Source organism: Gilbertella persicaria, assembly GCF_025201335.1.
Source record: "Gilbertella persicaria strain CBS 190.32 chromosome Unknown B0P05scaffold_17, whole genome shotgun sequence".
Classification (NCBI taxonomy): domain Eukaryota; kingdom Fungi; phylum Mucoromycota; class Mucoromycetes; order Mucorales; family Choanephoraceae; genus Gilbertella; species Gilbertella persicaria.
Genome location: NW_026251978.1, coordinates 398339 through 417851, shown reverse-complemented (window position 1 = coordinate 417851; position 19513 = coordinate 398339). Strand labels below are relative to the sequence as shown.

Sequence of the window (19513 nt, the reverse complement as noted above, 5' to 3'; positions counted from 1 at the left end):
GACATGTTTCGATGGTAAGGTTGATTTCATGGTATCTCTTTGCCCTTTTTATATCTTTTCCTCTCTTTTATCACTGATCTAGTTGGAAACAAGTTTTAAGAAAAGTTCTCACACAAAAAAAGAAAGTATCAGCTCACACGCAAGTTTAAACAAGTTTAATAATAGTTCTAAGCTTTATTTTTTCCCTCTTTCATCTTTTTTTTATATATACACACACACACACATCATATTTTAGTATTTTTACAACTCAAGAAGCACGACAGATAACTTCACCACCAACATTCTTTTCAATGGCTTCTTGTAATTCCAATACACCACGGTTTGTGTTGACAATAGCAATTTCTCCAGGTTGAAGAGGCTTGATGAATTGAGCTCTCTTTCCATTGGCAATATGCTTGAGTTCATTCACAGTAAAATGTACCTTTTTAGAAGGTTTGCTAACAAGGTTTAAACGGGATAAAGCAGGCAAGTTTTCCTTGTATTTCAAATTGAGCCAAAGACGTCGAGTGGCTACATTTTCATTGGTAGTGGGGGTATAGCTGTTGTCAGGTCCAACATGATTGCCTCGAATGACAGATGTCAAAAAACCCTCTCGGTAAAGAATGTTGGAAATAGCCAAATTCATCTTAGTTTCGGGTATCGCAACTGTCTGAAGTCGAGCACGAAAACCGTTTTGGATTCTAGCACAAAGATCGTGTACACGAGGCATTTTAAAGGGTGAAAGGAAAGAAAGAATCTTTTTTTAATACTAGGGGGTCTCTTAATTCTTACCAGTCCATTTAGCCAATCAGTGAACGCAATGACGCAGTCATAAGCCACTTTTCTGAGCACTTCACCTAGAGTTTTGTTCACGCTATTTCTTTTCGTGTTTCTTTCTTGTCTTCTTTCTTTCTTGACGTCGTATCAATCTAGAGTGGAAAACAATATAAACTAGTACAAAATGGTAAATAATCTTCTTTAAAGATGTGTCTTACTCATCATGTTGTTAGACGTCCAGAAGCTCAAAAATGTCGAATATAGTCAACTATCGACTTCGAATCACTTTGTCAGATTCACGTATTTTAACTGGTCAAATGTTGGCTTTCGATAAACACATGAATCTTGTATTAGCTGACTGTGAAGAGTTCCGCAAAATCAACAAAAACGCCAAAGATGCATCAGCAGCTAATCTTGAGCAAAAGAGAACCTTGGGTCTTGTTATTCTCAGAGGTGAAACCATTGTCAGTATGAGTATTGATGGCCCTCCTCCTCCATCTACTGATGATATTAGATCAAGAGCTCCTGGATTGATGGCTGGTACTGGTATGGGAAGAGTAAGTATCCTATTTCATTGCAAGCGTGATATGCTGACGTTTTATAGCCTATGGGTCGTGGTTTGCCTGCAGCTCCCCCACCAATGGGTGCTCCTATGGCTGGTCTTTCTGGTCCTGTTCGTGGTGTTGGTGGTCCTGCTCCTGGTGTAAGTATAATGAGAAAAAAAGACAACACGTCTCATTCGTTCTCTAGATGATGCAACCTAGACCTGGATACCAAGGTGCGCCTGTTGCTTATGGTCGTCCTCCTATGCCTGGTCAAGGTATGCCCCCACAAGGCTTCCGTCCTCCAGGCATGCCTCCTATGGGCTTCCGTCCTCCTCCTGGTATGCCTCCTCCAGGTTTCCGTCCTCCCAACATGGTAAGGCATTGATCCTGTAAACATATTTTATTCTAACGTTATCTCTATAGCCTCCTCAAGGCTTCTCTGGCGCTGGCAGAGGCGCACCACCACCAGGAATGTATCAACGACCTCCTCCCCCACCTCCTTCTCAATAAATTCAGCAAACATCACTTTTTTCCTCTCTTTCTATTTAACATGCTCAGCAATAAATCTCACATATCCCTCTCTTTTATAGTGTACAACAACCTCTCTATGTTTTATTAGATGGGCAATGACAATTTGAATGAAAGGTGTGGACCAAGCATGGCGGGTGCCACTAAAAGGCCTATAAATGCAATAAATAAAATAACAAGTGAAATACCATAACACACTGCGATTCTTCTGCGCCTGGATCTTTGAGCAACAGAATAGATGGGTTCCTGAATTTGTTCACTTGGTTTCAACCAGAACAGCATCAGTGAATGCCATTTATCAATGCCTGGAATGAGGCATATCAAAAACAAGGGAAACAAAATAAAATGTCCCATAATAAAATCAGTAGCAAACAAGCTCATCTCTATTGTCTTGCAAACGAATTCACGCATGGGTTGGGTTAATGCATACCATCCAAACTAGTCATGAAAAGTGAATATACATGTCGTTATATATATATAAGATTGTCTACTTACACCACGACCATACCATCGACCCGTCCACCACCCTTGGTTACTTTGTCCATCATAAAACTCGCGTGTCAATAACAAGACTGTCATTAGCTTAAACACAAAACGCTGTACAGAACCAACAGCAATCATGCCTAATATAACTCGCTTCAGTTCCCAATTCTCCAGCAAGTAAAAGGCTTCAAAGAACAAAATGAAGTTAAAGACAGACCAACCATGCGCAATAGCAGCAATTGTCGCTCCAAACTTGACACCACAACATACACCAGCTACACAACCACCTAGCAAAGAGACCATAAATAACACCATAAGAATGCCAGCATTCAATAAAATAGGACCAAGAGCAAAAGCACCCACACGAAGCAAAGCACTGGGTCTTTTAGATGCATCAAAGCTCTCAATAAATACATAGGCCACAATACTCAAGACAGCAAGCAAAAAGGGCAACAAGATTTCAGAAAACAAGACGACACTAAAGCGTGCACGGGATTGTTGTTGTGTGGGCTGCTTGGGATCCAATTGCTTCTTTTTGACACCTGTGGTACGCATACGAACAAAACGACAGTACTCAATCCAAGACTGATGGTGTGTACTGCCATTACCTCGAGATAGCCAGCGAATGTATTCACGATAATCCATCAAGAAATCAGTCAATGCAAATTGATGTGGGTTAAACAAAAAGGGAGACAAGATCAGGGCCATCACGGTAAACCAGAAATAGGCAAGGTGAGGAATCCAGAGTACAAGAGACCCAAAGAACAAGATCAAGAACAGACGAGCACCAACATACATGCTTGTATCAGCAAATCGGGAATAAAGCAAAGAAAACGGCAAACGAGCTGTTGCAAAACCACGGCCTGTACCAATGTATCTAGCACCACCAAACGTCAAGTTGTTTAAGATCGAATTAGCATAGGTCTGTGTTACAAAGATTTCAAATAAAGGTGAAAGAGAAAGCATATGCTTACAAAGCCTACTACATGCTCTAAAGAAGCCTCTTTCTGTTAGTTCTTGTAAGAATAAGGGCAAGAAAGAAACAAAGATAATGGCAAAGATAGAGATCACAACACGGCCTAACCATTCAAAAATAGGCACCAGATTATAGCATCCTTCAGATCGCAATGCAATTCCAGCTGCATCCACTTCGCACACAGTTAATGGCATACTCGTTGCAGCCACAAACAGCAAGACAAGCATAAACATATGAACGGACATCATGATAAAGATGTTATTGACATGAAAACCAGGATGAGCATAGAAGAAGGTCAAGAAACGATCTAAAGGTAATTGGGTGCCCAAATAATAGTATTCTCGAGAGAGCATTTGTTCACCCATACCACTGCCAATCTTGGTAACAAAATTAAGTACAGATCCAAAGCCAAGATCACGACCTTTACCACATTGGAAATACTCTACATGTTTGATGCGTCCACCACGTCCAAAAGCATTCATACCAGCATAGATATCTTCATTTAAATGGAGTCCCTTTTGTGCCTTAGAGACACCACCCCGTGTTGTCATGTATATGGCATTCAGAAAATCAGGATGACCATAGTGAAGTCTTCCTCCAATAGTAGCCATAATACGCTGGGTCAAAGTACCAAACGTCTGTTCTTTACCAGCAGCCACATCACCCAATACACCCACATTTTCGGAAAAGATGTATTCTCGTGCGCCTACAATAGCAACAGGTGTCTTTCCAGTCTTGTAGTCTGCATAAGGCGAATCATTTGTCGGATGTATCTCTTCAAATTCGCTCAAGACATTACGGATCTTGATACATTCTTCTAGATAATTATCTTGATTGGCGTCAATTAATTGCAGATATTCACCACGATAATAAATCAATGCTGTGTTTTGATTGTCAGCTTTACCATCACCGAGAATAGGATTACCGGGCAAACGGATACGATACTTGGGTGATCTTGTTCCATCTGACCTAATAGTGCAATGACCATCAATCAATACAGTGTAAAACACAGGCACGTCTTCTTCGGTCTCTTGTTCAAGATAAGCAATTTGTAGATCAGGGTAGGCCTTTAGAATATAGTTTACGTTTTCTTTTTCTTCAAGATTAAACTGAGAATAGCGTTGCATAGCAACCAGAAACCTAAATTTACGACTTGCCATCTGTTCAAGTTCTGGTTCTGTAATACTGTCTACCAACGAAGCAGTATCTCCAGATTCATCGATACCATTGAGAGAAGATCTTAATTCAGGTGTTTCTACTCGATACAATAGCTTGATGGCCTTGTGGTAGTTCATAAATCCAGAAATGGTACGGAAAAGTGTTTGCGTGCGCAAGGAGGCCCATATACGTGTTCTCAGCGTGTATTCAGGACTAGAAGACTTGAATCCGACACAGTAAAAAGGTAAATCATCAATCTTGTGTTGCTCTTCTGTCTTTTCATCGATAGGTGTTGCGGACTCAAATAATTTTTTACGGGTGGACGTTGATCTATCCTCTTCCGCCAACATGTCGCTTGTTTCATCAGCAAATATTTTAGTATCCTTGACAAAGTTCTCCCATTCAAATGGATGCAGTTGCTTCAAATATTCCAATAAGGTAATTCGGGCATTCTTTTCTTCTTCTCGAATGATTTCACGCAAGGACAAGATGATCTTTTCACCATAATGAGGTGTCATAACAGTAAACGTGGGCATGTTCGGCACAGGAAGCGATTCAGGCATAGGTGTAGTCAAACTTTGAGCAAAGAACTGCATTCGACGTTCTGCTTCACTTTTTTGTGGATAATATTCAGTTTCAAAGGCAACATCTTCTTGGGAAACAAAGAACGTAGGTGGTTTGAGTGTAGGCTTGGTGGTTTCGGTACCAGCAATCTAATCAACGAGTTAATCACTTATTACATGAATCATTGCCTTACCTGTCTATACAATAACTTGGATACGTGATCAGCGGACAGTAAATGTTCTCGATACATGGACACAACCACTGCATTCCAAATTTGAGAACACAACATCTTGGGTTCTATATGAAAATCAAATTCAGAAGCTGCCAAGATCTTGACATAAATTCGCTTAGGAAGTCTTAGAAACACATTACGCCATGGGCTCCAGATGGATATACCAAGATAGAAAGAGCGTGCGACAGAGAACACAGTATTCCAAATAACATACCATAAATAGGTATCCAAGAAAAACAAGACAAGCTCCATAACTAGCATCAGTGCAAGCATGATGGAAGGCATGTAGCTACATAAAAAGGAGCCCAAGATAGCATCATGACAATTAGATACTTCCATACTAGCAATCGCTTTGAGAGGATCCTTAAAAGAAAGCGCCAAGAAAAAATAAGACTCAAGAAGCTTGCAACCAAACACACATGCCCATAAACCTATAGAGATAAGACGATCTTCTTTCTTGAGATGAGGAAAGCTGGCGGTAAATGTCTGGCTTGCAGGTGTCTTCTTTTGGTCACTGATTGTCCTGCTCTTTTTGATAAATAACCGAGATTGAGGCATTAAAGCAAAAAACACACTAGTGATTAAACTAATCAGGAGTTGAACTAAGGATACAACCATAGAAATAGTGCCTGTTCGTTTGATCACCAGGCAATAAACAGAAGGCCCAATATTAAGAATCAAGACCAAAAAAAGCAAAGCAAGACGCCGAGAAAGGATACCTGCTCTTTGGAAATTCATGGGTACATAAACATATTCAACAAAGCTACCAAGCATCACTAATAATGTAGCTACTGCACCACCAAGAGCAGCCATAGAGATTTTTACAGATGTTTCGTTTTCTGCTGTTTCCTTGTCACTGCTCAAGTAAAGGATATCAGCATTTGCAGCAATATAATACCAAAATGACACAATATGAATAATCCAAATTCTTGAAAAGTTGACAGCCAAGTGCATCCAAGATCGCTTTTCTTTAAATGTCTTTTGAAACGCTTTCTCCCAATGAACATCTTTGAGTGAATTAAATCGTAAGGGTGGATCGATACTCATCAGCTTTGTTTTATCTTGGAGCTGCAATCGATCAATCGTCTCTGGATACCAAAAAAGCTGATTCACATCATCATATCCAATCACATTAGCATGGTCTCGGTCTCTTCGAACAAAATCCTGCTGCTTGTCCTTGCGATAAACTTGACATTTGACAAAGTCATATAACGGCGATATCACTTTATCTAGAAAATCGCCTTCAGCAGCCATAAAATCAGAAGATTGAGAGACTGCGGCTGTCTCTAGTTTAGTCTCGGCAGCGTCATTTGCAAGCTTAAAGATAAAACAAAGTGCCTCAGGACAGAAACGAATTACCGATGCTTCTCCCCAAATCATCAACCATAATGCTAGTTGTCGCACTCGTTCGATATCTGACATGTGTTCCATGCTCTTTTGCCACGTTTGTTCTGCTTCTGTCAAAGTGATCTGCTGCTGTGTCTTGCTGTCTGAGCTGTCGCTGTCTGCCACATTCTTTGCCGCATGTTTGTCACCGACTGCATTATCTAAATCAAGCTGAGCTGCAAAATACCATTTTCGATAGTTTGCGTTGGGTCCACCAATGTAATCTGCATGCAGGGATAACAGCGCCATTGTTGGTGCCATACGCGAGGCACGAGAATCAAGCATAACCATAAAATGATCAAGCATATTGAGCATGCTGTCATACTGAAACCCAAAAACATTCTTTAAGCTGACAAATGTTTCTTGAATTTCTTGATATGAAGGCAAATGAAGCGATTGAGATGTAGTTGTCCATGCTGGATAGGGTACATATCTACCATTGACAAGTGTTTCTGAAGATAGATCTTGTTCTGGCAAATTGGGCTGAGGCGTTTGTAGGCCGCTATGAGTCGATGCTGCTGAAGTAGTTGCTGTGACACCACGAGGTGTCTTGGTTCGTTTTAATTCTAGTAATGCTAATAACGATTCGCTTGAAGGAGCACAGCGAAGATATCGATCAGAATTGTCAATATCGTCTCTCAAGTTGTTAAACATGGGCACATCTGCTGAAGGCAATGGTCGCTGCGAACGTTCGTATAATGAATGAGATGTAGAGGATCTAAATGAAGAAGCCGATTCGTTCCATTCAGAATTAGGTGTAATTCGATGATGCTTTATTGGTGGAGGTGTTTCAATAGATGAGGGTGGCAATGGAAATTGGTACAAATGCTCTTGGAAAATCCCTATTTTGTGTCTGTTTATTGTTTTTGCTATATATCCATTCTCTTACCTGATGTTGATGCTTTTTGCGGTGGATGACTAGAGAAAAAAATGGAGACATGGTAAATAAACATATGCAACAACAAGAATCTCTACATACGTCTTAAAAGATAAACTGTGTGACAGAAATGAATGCTCTTGTTCTTTTTGGTTAAAAATACTGTCAAAGTACTGATGCTGCTGTGGCTGAGGAGAAGAAAGATCGACTTGTTGACGCTGCAGATACCCATTTTCTTGGCTATATGAATGCTCATCATTATTTTTTCCTTTAAGATTTGCTGTCATCAAAGTACAACACTTTTTTTTTGCAGTAGCCAAGGGAAAAAAGTTGCAAAGCAAAAAGTAAACCTTCTCTTTTTATATATGAGTTTGTTGGAATGGCTATATATCTATAAAAGCAAAATACGAACATCCCTGTTGTAAGAAATCTCTAATATTGTTATTATTATTAGATTTAAGCTTCCTTTAATATATCCATGATTATAAAAGCAGTAGTAAGGTAGAAATTCAATCAATAATGCTCCCCATGTATGCATAAAATTAAAGAACACCATGTACATTCCGTGTCCCTGAGTTCATTATCCCCTTGCATGTACAATTTCACCCTTATGTAGGCTCCTTTTATAAACAGCAGCAGTACGTTTTTTATTTAGTTATTTGCCAACAATCACTCTCCACATATAGTAATAGAAGAGTTTTCCTAGATTAGACATTTGCTCTCGTTCAGCTCCTTCAAATACTGTCTTGTCTGTTCGTTTTTCACGACTCACTAACCAACCTTCAATGCGATTTTCAGAATTAATACGTAAATGAATCATAAAGTCCATATATCTAGCGCCATATAGTAACAAGTGTCGATGCCCACCTTTATAAAAGTCCTTTGAAGTGCTTCTTGTAGCTGACTTAACCGTGTCTAAAGCGGCATGCCAGTCGAGATTCATGTTGAATACAGTTGCCATATTCTTATCTGCCTCAGTGATGTCAACACGATCAAACTCGCTCATAAGTTGGACTAGTTCAGGATGCTCGGGGAGTGCTTTTAAGTTTCTCTTTGGGCCTAGGTCTGCTGTATAAAGCTTACTCCAGTCATGAACTCGTTTACTTCTAATAATAACCTACCAAAAACAAATTAAAGTTTAATCAAACTTTGAATGTGCTTCTAATTGTGCTTCTTAAAAAACTTACTTCAGAAACAATACTATCCAGTTTTGTTCTTGCACTTGATACAATATCCAATAAAGTGAGTCCTTGTTCTGGAAGGGAAATATCACATAGGTCCTTATAATGAGAATTACCGCTGCCTTTAGACCAGCTAGGCTTTGACAGCGTTTCTGGTAAAATAGGACCATGATACACTACAAGAACAAAGTATTCAATAACAATGCTTGTGGCATTATCTAAGTCTTGTGTTGGACAAATAATCAAAGTGTATTTCCAATTGGAGCTTGTTGAACACCTGGTATTAAACGACAGGTCTGAGCTAGAGATACCTACACCAGCATATCGATTACTTGAAGGGATGTTGGATAGACCATGACGAGGAGCGTTTTTAAACAAACTGCCAAAAAAAGATTTAGATTGAATGTTGTCAGCTTCAAACCTGTAAAAGCCATGAACAAGACGATTCTTTGAGTATGGAGGAGGCTGTTGATTTCCTGTTGCAAAATGGCGTACAAAAGATAAAATATCCAATTCAGGTGGTGTTTTATCTGGAGAATTGAGCATGTCTTGAATATAACGTAATTGAAAGTCGTACACAAAAGAGTTGATATGGATCATTTGTTTAAAGTGTCCAGAGTTTTCTTCAAACTTCTTAAAATTACTACGTTTCTTAGATCTGGATTCAGGGCGGAAACGGTTGTAATCCAAGCGGCCATATTGTCGATGTAAGCTGTACAAAGTGACACAAACAAATACACCGGTCAATCGGATTTCGCAAATGATTGAGCCGCCTTCAAACACACGAAGTAGATAAGTAGATGGGCATTCTGTCGTTGAGTGTTTTCCAATATTAAACTTTGAGACTCTCAATACACTTTGATTGTTATCCACTATGGTATCACCCTTGGCAAAGTCAATGAGCTGCATATCAGCACCTTCTAGATATTTTGCATATTCAGACATAAGTGCACGAGCCATATTTTGAAACCACTTTACAATAAGAGCCCTTCCATTAGAATCTTCTGGTAAACTAGACCAATCCCTTTCAGGATCGCAGAAAATAATAGGTGTTCTACAAAAATGCAATATGCGGGAGGAGCGCATAATCGTTGATACCTCAGGTCGAGACAATCTCTCCGTGTTCTTTGCTACATCCACTTGAGGATCACCATATCGCTTTCTCCATTTGAGATAAACCTTGAGCGCCTTACGATGAGCAGATTGTATTTTAGCCCTGCGTAAAAATGTCTCGAGGAAAGGTTGGCCATGGCGCCTAAGGATATCCATGTCTTTGCTTCTAACAGTATCTGCAACAGAGTCAGTAATAGAGTTCATCAATGCACAATCTAATTCAGCGTTGCGAATGAGTGAATTCTGAAGAATGCGATCAATGTGCTTTTCTTGTTCTGTTTGTCGAGATATTGAGCTGTGATTGTCTCCTAGCTTTGTGTCCAGTTCTTCGTGAGAGGGTGCAACGGTAGGAAAAGCAATCATATCCTTAAAATCAAGCATACTAGCAGAAATAGGACTAGGGCTACTGCCCATCATCATATTAGCATTACGTCTCATGGGATTGGGTGTACGAGGATTTGATGTTGTATCTGATTTGATACTAGTATCGTGTTGTTTAGTGGTCTTCTTAGTTGACTTTGGTGAGGTGAGGTGTATATGTGGTGTTGATGCTGGATGAGCCGAACCTGTAGAAAAAAGAGTGGTTGATAAGAATTTCGTAGGACTTGCTGATCCTGTTGTTTCCAGTGTTTCAATGACTGTCTTGATAGGTGTTGTATGATGGAATAATCCCATCTTTTGATGCAGTATATTAGTCATAATATCATTGCGGGCTTCTTGGCGATTTGCAACACGGAAAATACCATCAAAGAGTTCTTCAGAAATAGATTCTGACCAATTGTATGTATAGATAGATAATCTATGAACATCAAGAGTCATGATCAAAAAGCAATGTTTCCCAGGGTTAACATTAGGACGATGTCTAGCAATAAGGCCAGAATTAGACAAGGCGCTAGAGGCTCTAGATTGATCTTGTAAATCTGATTTGCCTCTTCGATTGTTTCCGCCTTCAGTCATTGCAGATTCGCCTGAGCTTCTTCTTGATCTTGCTTTTAGACTGTCAGTATCGCTAGTTGCACTTGGTCTTCTATCTGTGCCAAATGAGGTTGATACGCTTCCTAGTTTTTCTACAAATTCATCTAGGCCACTTATAGCTACAAGTCGAATATTGTGCTGTAGTTTCTGATGTTGACGGTATTGAAATCCACGATACAGCTCCCATTTACTATTGGGACTAGGCTTGTCAGTATCGTCTCCCCAAACATCATTGCCTATCGATGTCCAGGCCACAGTAGGTGCTAATGATGGGTGAATCTTGCGAAGTTCGATATCAAGGAATCTCACAAGATCATCCATACACCACAAAGTTGTTTGTATTGCTCGATCCATGCAGCAAACTGTAGGGCTCTTGAGTTCAGAGGACTTTTTCAAGATAAACAGGACAGATTCAATAAACTTCTTTCGAACAATTGTTCCCAGTCGACCTTCTTTCTTGTTTGAAACTGCCTTCTGAAGCGCACCATCCAAAGATAAGGCAACACCAAGATCAATCGTTACTGTCTTTTCAATAAAGTAATCACAAAGACTTTGTTTATAGCATTCATAGACATGTTGCATTAGTGCATCGCCATCTGCTGAACCAGTGACCCAGATATCGACCCATATATGATAAAAAGTAGCCCCTGTTGTTGCTTCCCTAAAGTCTTCTTCAAGACAATCATAGATGACCTCTGGATCAAAATTGGCTCCAGACTTGCTATTGTCTTTTAGACTCGTAACGGGTGTACCTGTCTCATCTAACAGAGTCAAACAAATACCGGCAATGCCTTGACCTGCTGATAACTCAAGTGGGGTAGATGAGCTTGGTATACGTTTTGTGCAATTGTAATAAAAACAGTAGGCACCAGGAGGAATTTCTTTTATCATCTCTCCATGTCTAATGAAATAAATTAAATTCATGCATCTTGTTTTTCTCCTCTTACCTTTTTGGTCTATGAGCGGATGATTCTTGAATTGCAAATGATTTTTCTGAAAAGAAGATATGATCGTAATAACTCTTGACAACTTGTTGAACATAAGGTCCCGTTAGATAGCGAATATTGTCTGCCGTCAGAGATTGGCCAAAATATTGCATCAATATGTATGGGCTGTTGACCAGACGAGGAATTCGTAGAACCTCTCTTCTTGTTGGTGTTTTTGAGGTTGGAATAATAAATTCTACATCCTAATATATTTTTTAAGAAAAAAGGCATGCACTAAATGGCTTACTTACTGCTATTGTAGGCTTGGAAGTTGTGTTTCTAGCAAAGAAGTGCTGTACTTCGTTTAGAGTGATTTGGGAAATTAATCTGTTTTCAATCATGTTGACAAACTCTTTTTCAACCCAAGGGGGCAAATCAATACCAAAAACTTCTAGTACAAGCTGTCTCTTGTCATTGCTTGGTACTCTGTTGCTACTCATTCCACGTGAACGAGGAGATGTAGAAGAGTTTTTTATGATATCATGTTTGGATGTAGAATCCGTTGTAGAATTAAAACCGACTAACGTTTGTGCATCATCTTCTGTAGGTTTTCCGCTTATTGTTTGTGCTGGTGATCCATATACAGTGTTGGGTGAGCCTTCTGTCTCTTCATCAAGTAACTCTTCATATATTTTACAATAGACAATCGATCCATCACGCTCAACGACAAACATGTTGGATCTGTTCATGACAGTAAAAAGTCGAAGAACATCTGTTGTAAGGAACTTGAGCGCAACATTGGGTTGTAGGCGCCAGTGCAATGGGAAACGTTTAGTATAAATAAGGGGGCATGAGAATTCGCCAGGCAGAAACTTGATTGTATTCAAAGGTTCGTCTTTGTTAAATGTGTCTTTGCCTTTTTGGTTTGTGTTTTCTTCTTCTGATTCTTCTTCATCGGAAAGCATTGCCTGGGTTTGTTCTGGACTAGGCGCCTCTAAATACTTGCTGCACATGCGAGTATCTTGTAGGTAATTTAACAGGGTCAATCGATTCGTTTTTTCTTGGACTGATTTGATCTTTTCTCTGATAGGATTCAACACTTCTAACCCAGGACCGAGTATCTGCATTTTTGAATAAAAGTAAATTTGAATATATCTTTCTTGAGGGATTAATATCAACCAATAAAGAGGACGTTTTTCTAGCGGTATGCTTGGTCCTTCTCTATCACTCATGCACTCTTCTTCTTCGGCTCTTCTTCCTTGGGATAGACTAATGCCTAATCCATCACAAAATTCATCTTCTCCAGCTGATAAGTGAGTCTCAAAATGTTCGGCTTCATTAACTATAGGAGATACATCGGTAAACACTGGAGAAGCACTGTTTGAATAAGAAGACTCTTCGCCCATATTGAAAATCGAGTCTTGACAAACATAAAAATAATCATCCAAGCGTCTTAATTGATATTTTCGGTTGCTTTTGCGACAACAGTCTTTTTCAAGTTCAAGCATAAACACATCCCGACTTTGGGCATAATTCTTGACAAAATGAAATGGAATCTTGAAAGAGGTTTGATACTCTGCATAAGGATTGACCATGCTGAGTTGGTATTCAACATACTTCAATGTATAGAGCGTAATGACAGGTGTCTTCAATAAGCCATGGATAGTCTCTTCTTTTAGCAACCAATTTAATCTCGAATCTGTTTCTGCTAAAGCCAATTTTTGGTCTTGTGTAAGTGATGAAAAGCATTCGGGTTGTGATTGCATGAGTTGAATCAATATATTGTCGTTATTAATTGAGAACAGGTTTTCGGACATTGTGTAGTCGTTCGCATCAGAACGAGGTAAATTGAGACAAATAAGTTGAAGATAGGCCTTTGTGCTTCCATCTGCTAAAGGAAACATATCACTTATAGTGTTTTCTTGATTCTCGAAATTAAAACTAGTTCCGTCTGTTGTTTTTCCAGTGTAAGAAGTCGGCAAAGATATAATAGGAACGGTGATTTCCTCTTGTTCTTGACCTCCTATAGAGCTTGATTTATAAACTACAAAGAGTTTAATCAACAAAGGTGATTGTGAATGCACTACAAGATCTACAACATGGGAGATCTTCTCATCCATGGTCATATTCTCTTGCTGTGAGCTATTGTCATATCTCTTAAAAGGGGGCTTGTAGTAATACAAGTTTGAGATAGATCCATTTTTGGTCCTTACAGGTTCAAAATATTGATTGAGAATAGCATTGAATTTAGCTTGTATTTCCACTTCCTGTATTTCGCTAAGACCTTAATGTGAGTATGAGGTACATGCAATGGTACAGCTTACCTATGTACAGATGTATGCCTTTGCATTGTCATTGTATTGACAAATTCAGTCATATCAAGTTCCATCAAAGACTCGTTGCATACTTCAAGTGCCTTGCTTAGGCCGTCATCGTCCACCACAAAGCCTCTCATTAAACATGTGTAGAAGGACTTCAAAAAGCTGATAGAGTAATGTTTAACTATGTCTTGAGCAACACGAAGCACTCGATCTGTTAGCTGAGCTTGTGGTTGACAAGAACTATATTCTCCTTCATATAGTTCTGGTCGCAACATAACACCAAGCCCATCTGATTTGTGGATAAGGTATTTGACTGGCCTGATAGTAATTTTATCTGCATCATCAACCACCTTTTCAATACGGCTTCGATTAGCTTCTTCTAGAGGACTTGCAAAAAGTAATTCGTTTTTTGTAGGCCTCATTGGCTTTTGTCGTATACATTCAAACATGTACACATCTAAAAAATGGCAGTTTTCCAACGTCGACTTTGAGTTTGCCTTTTCGTCTTCTTGCAATTTAAGTAAACCATTTGAGATAGACTCCAAGTTAGGTAAAAGAATGACAACAAAGGATCTAGGATCAAATGTCTTTACAAAGCAACGAGTTTTACGAAGATCCGCAATGGATCCTACGCTAGAAGCCCTTCCCTCTTTAATGACTGATTGCAAAGCCTTTCTCAGGTCTTGCCAGAAAGAAGTCCCTATATCATGATGTGAAATGAGGATTTCCCCACTAGAAACATAATCTAGCGAACGCTCAACAAAGTAATGCAATAAGGCATAGCTTTGTAGCATGGCGTTGAGCTTAGCAATAGTCTCTTTGTTTTGGTTAAGCAGTGAATCAGGCTTGAAACTAAACAGCTTTTGAGGACTATTTGTTTCAGTAGTAGTACCCACAGGAAGAGCGTTATGTGTATGACGACGAAGATATCGTTGCGTCTTGGCCTGCGGTGCATTTTTTCCCTTTAAAACAGGAGTAGCGCATCCTGACTGATCGTTTCCTTCAAGGTTGCTTTCGTCAAAATGAGATGCGAGTGATTTTAGCTTAATTTGTTGATACTGTGGTTGTTTCTGTTGATTTGGTAGTGAAAGTACCATCTTGTATTGTGGTGACTGAAAAGATGCTACAACAAACTTGTTTGACTTCAAAACAGAAGCAATATCAAACAGTTTTGGAAGTGTCATGACAAGTGTATTATCTTCCATTGAAATTGCTGCATGTGTCCCTCTACGTTTACTCTTAAAATCGCCAATCTTCTTTGACCGGCCAACATCATGTATTTGATCAAAAGTGACGAGTTGAGAAATAGTTTTCTTGTCAGGTTCAAAAGTCCATCGCTTGACTAATTCGTACTGATCAAAGTCGAAATTGCCACTAGGTTCCATCCACCATTCAGTCGTAATGTTTCCGCTGGCTGGATCTTTCCATACAAAATATTGTATAGCACAAACAGATGCTTCTTTACCATTACGTCCAGGCAAAGTTATTTCCTGATAGAATTGAGTACTGTCAGGTCGAGGCGAAACAAGTTGATAACCCTAGTTTTTTTTTAGTCGTTTGCTTCATACATGTGTCTATTACTACCTGGTCCAATCGTGCTTGACACAAAAATTGAAATGCTAAATCATGTACTGGCATCATTTTGTTTTCTCTGTGATATGCATCTTGACTATTGTCTGTTTGCCAACACCATGTCATATGTTTAAGGTAATCACGCACAATATATTCACTAGTTAACCACATTGCTACAGGCAAATACCATGCCTTTGCTCTACTCTGATTCTTAGTCAAGTTACCAAGTATTTTTTCGGCAGTTCCATCACTTTCAGTTGTAGTGGAAGGATCGGCAAAATGCTTCGGATCACGCATCAATAGACGAGAAAATGGACGTCTGCACACCATATTACAAGGCATCTTGGTCTTTTCGCTTGTTTCGATCAAATATCTCATGTATTCTACAGTTCTTCTTCGAGTGGCTACTTCGACGTTAAAGAAGAGTAATCGTAATGTAATAAGACGACCATATTCATGTCTCACTCGTAATTCACAGAAAGCAGGAGGGTATGCTAATGAAGCCGAAAAGTAATCTTTGACTTGCTCATCAGCATTGGCTAAAGGACTTGAACTTAATTTGTGCATCAATTTAACAAATGTACCGTCTTCTGCCTCAAAATCTGCCCATTCTTTGATGACTTGTCTGACATTATTGAGCATGAGCAAGATATCTTGTTCAATATTAGACACAAACTCTTGATTATAAGCTGAAGTAAGCTTTGGTGTCATGTAAGGCGAAACATCGCCTACTAAAAGGTCCACACATCCAGGGTCATACCAACACCTTGTCCTTGCCCTTGCTTCTGAACTATTGAAACGCTCCCAAAAGTTCTTAAAAGCATCCACAAAAGTAGATCTTCTTTGAGCAACAACAATACGACTCAACATTGTATTTGGATTTTTTGATTCTGAATGAAAAGATGTTGATAACAGTGAGGAAGCGTTGGAGTCATTGTTTGATCCTAGGCCCACCCAAAACTTGTTAGGAAACCCAATGACTGTCTTCAATACTTCGTCGCCTTCGTAAATATCAGTCAGGTATGTCTTGAGTCTTTCAATTTTTGAATAGATAGGGGCTGTATGTGTGTCTCCAACATGAATTGAGCCTGTCACCACACCCATCATTTGAGCTCGCCGTCTAAAAACATCCCAATTCTGTAACATATGTGCAAAACTAGCGTCTGTTCTGACAAATATTTCTGCTCGAGGTGCTTTTGCTCGAGAAAAAATGCCGCTAGACATCAAGATATCTTCGTTTTTGTACGAGCTGGGTGCATTGCCAATAATGGTTGGAAGCCAAGTTGCTCGGATTCGAAATTCTATCGTTACATTGGGCTGCCATCGCATTGTCATTAGGATCTGGATTCGTTCCTTACGTAGAGTAGCTAAATCAGATACTTCTAGGTCGTGAAGACCAGACTCTACATGCCTGAATCCAGTGCCATCGTCAAAAAACACTGACTGAAGTGTGAATCCTTCACGTGCTCTGGCTGCAATAACATGCGAAAACTCTGCTGGTAGTGTGTATTCTCTATATTTGAGTAATCTCCATTCGTCTTCAGGTGCTTTTGCATATGGATCCCAAGGAAAATTGTATCTCATGGATGAGATACTATTGTTTGCATCCCTCATACTATTTCCAGATATTTCCCGGCGATTGAGTTGTGATTGCGAATCTTTCTCTGCTTGTAACCTTAATTCTGAGTGATGATAACGAGTTAATACTGTCTCTCGAAATAGAAATTGTCGATGGAATATATTAGGTGTTTGAATATGTTTTGCTTTGTTGATATCAATAAACTGTACAATAGGATACTTTTCTGGGTTGGTGGTATTTTGGGACTCTTCATTACTCTGATCAAACACAAAAGTATTTGAGTCAGGATTCGTCAAACACTCTTTGGAATACATGAATGTTCCATTGGTCGCACGAGCCAGAAACTGCAGGATTTCTGTATCAGGTACAAACCCAAAATTGCGTCCTGGTATAAAGCTGCTAGCGAACCCAATTTGTATAACATGACAAGTAATATCTTCTTCTGCAAACTGTCGTACAAATGTATTGTCATGTACGTTTGATTTCATTGCACCGTCTGTAATCAATATAAGCTGTGCACGACCTTGTCTTGGTAATAGCTTTAATGCGAAATGACCCGCATGCAAAATACGAGACAGATTTGCACCTGATTTACCAATACCCCATACTTCTTTTTTGAGTTAGAAGAGTAAAAAGAAGTATTTGTTGGTGTCTTTTGTTCGTTTTCTAGTGATTCTTTGTGGATTTTGCTTTTGGTAAATGATTTGGGTGTATTGATAACGCCAACATCTGTAGGAGGCGTTACTTCATTTCCCACATCTAAGTTATATCCCATTTTTTGTCTATTTCGTCTCATGAACTTTCTAAATTGAGTTGTGTCTTCTTGAAAAGCCAGGAACTCTGCTTTTAGTTTTCGAATGATTGCACGAATGTTCGATACTGAGATCACTTCGTTCTGCATAAATACTCTCATAGTTGGATGCTCGGCAAGCATGGGAATGATGTTGATATTGGACGCAAATTGAGAGCAATCTGCCATTACAGTTAAGCGTAACGATGGTTGAACCTAGACCAAATTTAGTTTGAATGAATCGACAGGAGAGAATAATTACCACCACTTTTTCTGTAGGCGATACTTGCATTGAAAATGGCTGCACCACACCCTCTAATGAGTTCCTTAACCTAATCAATTGTTGTTAATTTTCGTATAACAAACAAATCAAAATCATACGCTTGAAATACTTCTGATAACAATATATCAGATCGAGTGTTACCAACAGTTGCCAAACTTGAACTCAAATCAACAATATAGACTAGTCTGTTTTCTTGGTTCATTGTCATGATGCTTGTTTTTGGTGTAATTACATAGAGCTGATCTTTATTTTTCTTAACATCCGATCTTGCAGGATCTACATAGGTCTTTAGTATTTATCCGAATTAGTCGAGAAAAATAAACCTTGATTTATGGAGAAATCCGTCGCCCAAATCTTTCTTCTACTTCTCGATAAATACAAGACATTTTTGCCCTAAAAAAACAGATATGAATTGAAAATTGATTGACGTGATCATTACATACTTCCGTTTCTCTTCTTGAGCATGGCTGGTACAAGATTTTTAAGAGCCATTGTGTGTATTCGTTTTTAGTACATAACCGAGAATTCTTTAAAAGAATGACAGCTGTTTTTGCTTCAATAGGCTTTTGAAGTAAAATGAGTTATTGCTTTTCAAGAAAAGTGGTTACCTTTTGACCTTCATTTAATGCAACGGGTTTTTTATATTCTTTGCAGCCACTAGAAATGTTATCTTCCGAAATGGTGGTGTTCAGCTTGGATCCCGTCTTTGCTGACATGTCAAGAAGTATTTTATTGTTTGTGCATGTAGATATGAAAAAAAGCAAGGTGGTACAGCATCTAAAAATTGAAAGCTAATTACAACTGATCGTGAAAGCAGTCACTTTCATCTTAAGCAGCTCAACATTTCGTTAATGCAAAGCTATCAGTTTTAATGCACGACAATGGCCATAAGATGTACGAAATAGGTGCTGAATTGATTTTCAAGAGGCTTTTCGGTTGAATATTGAATAAAATATCAAAGAAATATGCTTATTTGAATTGTAGTTCAATTGTGCAAAGGCTCAAACCAACCTTTGCTATCTTGTTAGCGGATCATTTTCACAAGTGCAATATCAGTTACATTAGGAATAAAAAACAACTAGTGAATTAGAATTCGTACAAATGAGCTGGATTATCGATGCCAATTGTCACAAAAACCTAGCCAGGAAACATCATTCAAGTTTCTTGCATAAAAGCATATGATTCAGCACATTTCATGTAGAAAGAATAGTAATTTTAAAGATGGAGTTTTGTTACATGAACAAAGGAAAAACTGCATACAACCAAAA

At 39.0% G+C, this 19513-nt stretch overlaps 4 protein-coding genes across 4 annotated transcripts; 1 reads left to right on the top strand and 3 right to left on the bottom strand.

Moving 5' to 3' along the window:
- Nucleotides 1–247: 247 nt before the first annotated feature.
- B0P05DRAFT_586707 (30S ribosomal protein S8) lies at nucleotides 248–709 on the bottom strand (the record flags this gene model as incomplete). Its single annotated transcript, XM_051582533.1, has 1 exon — nucleotides 248–709. The coding sequence occupies one exon, from the start codon at nucleotides 707–709 to the stop codon at nucleotides 248–250; it is 462 nt and encodes a 153-aa protein (XP_051435542.1).
- A 116-nt stretch (nucleotides 710–825) lies between these two features.
- Nucleotides 826–1977, top strand: B0P05DRAFT_74966 (uncharacterized protein). The gene is made up of 4 exons (XM_051583848.1): nucleotides 826–943; nucleotides 990–1313; nucleotides 1361–1459; nucleotides 1507–1977. The coding sequence occupies exons 1-4, from the start codon at nucleotides 941–943 to the stop codon at nucleotides 1684–1686; spliced, it is 606 nt and encodes a 201-aa protein (XP_051435541.1). The 5' UTR covers nucleotides 826–940; the 3' UTR covers nucleotides 1687–1977.
- On the bottom strand, nucleotides 1917–7282 carry B0P05DRAFT_468856 (putative 1,3-beta-D-glucan synthase subunit; the record flags this gene model as incomplete). The annotated part of the gene is made up of 3 exons (XM_051574458.1): nucleotides 1917–2267; nucleotides 2325–5159; nucleotides 5204–7282. 3 exons carry the CDS (start codon nucleotides 7280–7282, stop codon nucleotides 1917–1919), a joined length of 5265 nt encoding a protein of 1754 aa, XP_051435540.1.
- An 878-nt stretch (nucleotides 7283–8160) lies between these two features.
- B0P05DRAFT_586704 (uncharacterized protein) lies at nucleotides 8161–18961 on the bottom strand (the record flags this gene model as incomplete). The annotated part of the gene is made up of 12 exons (XM_051582532.1): nucleotides 8161–8622; nucleotides 8693–11675; nucleotides 11722–11963; nucleotides 12012–13977; nucleotides 14025–15559; nucleotides 15606–17711; nucleotides 17768–18178; nucleotides 18225–18294; nucleotides 18344–18521; nucleotides 18569–18638; nucleotides 18689–18808; nucleotides 18854–18961. The coding sequence occupies 12 exons, from the start codon at nucleotides 18959–18961 to the stop codon at nucleotides 8161–8163; spliced, it is 10251 nt and encodes a 3416-aa protein (XP_051435539.1).
- Between the last annotated feature and the right edge of the window lie 552 nt (nucleotides 18962–19513).

Coding starts and splice junctions, on each gene's coding strand:
- B0P05DRAFT_74966 (XM_051583848.1), top strand. Junction 1,314..1,360: donor CTGGTACTGGTATGGGAAGA/GTAAGTATCCTA, acceptor GACGTTTTATAG/CCTATGGGTCGTGGTTTGCC. Junction 1,460..1,506: donor TTGGTGGTCCTGCTCCTGGT/GTAAGTATAATG, acceptor TTCGTTCTCTAG/ATGATGCAACCTAGACCTGG.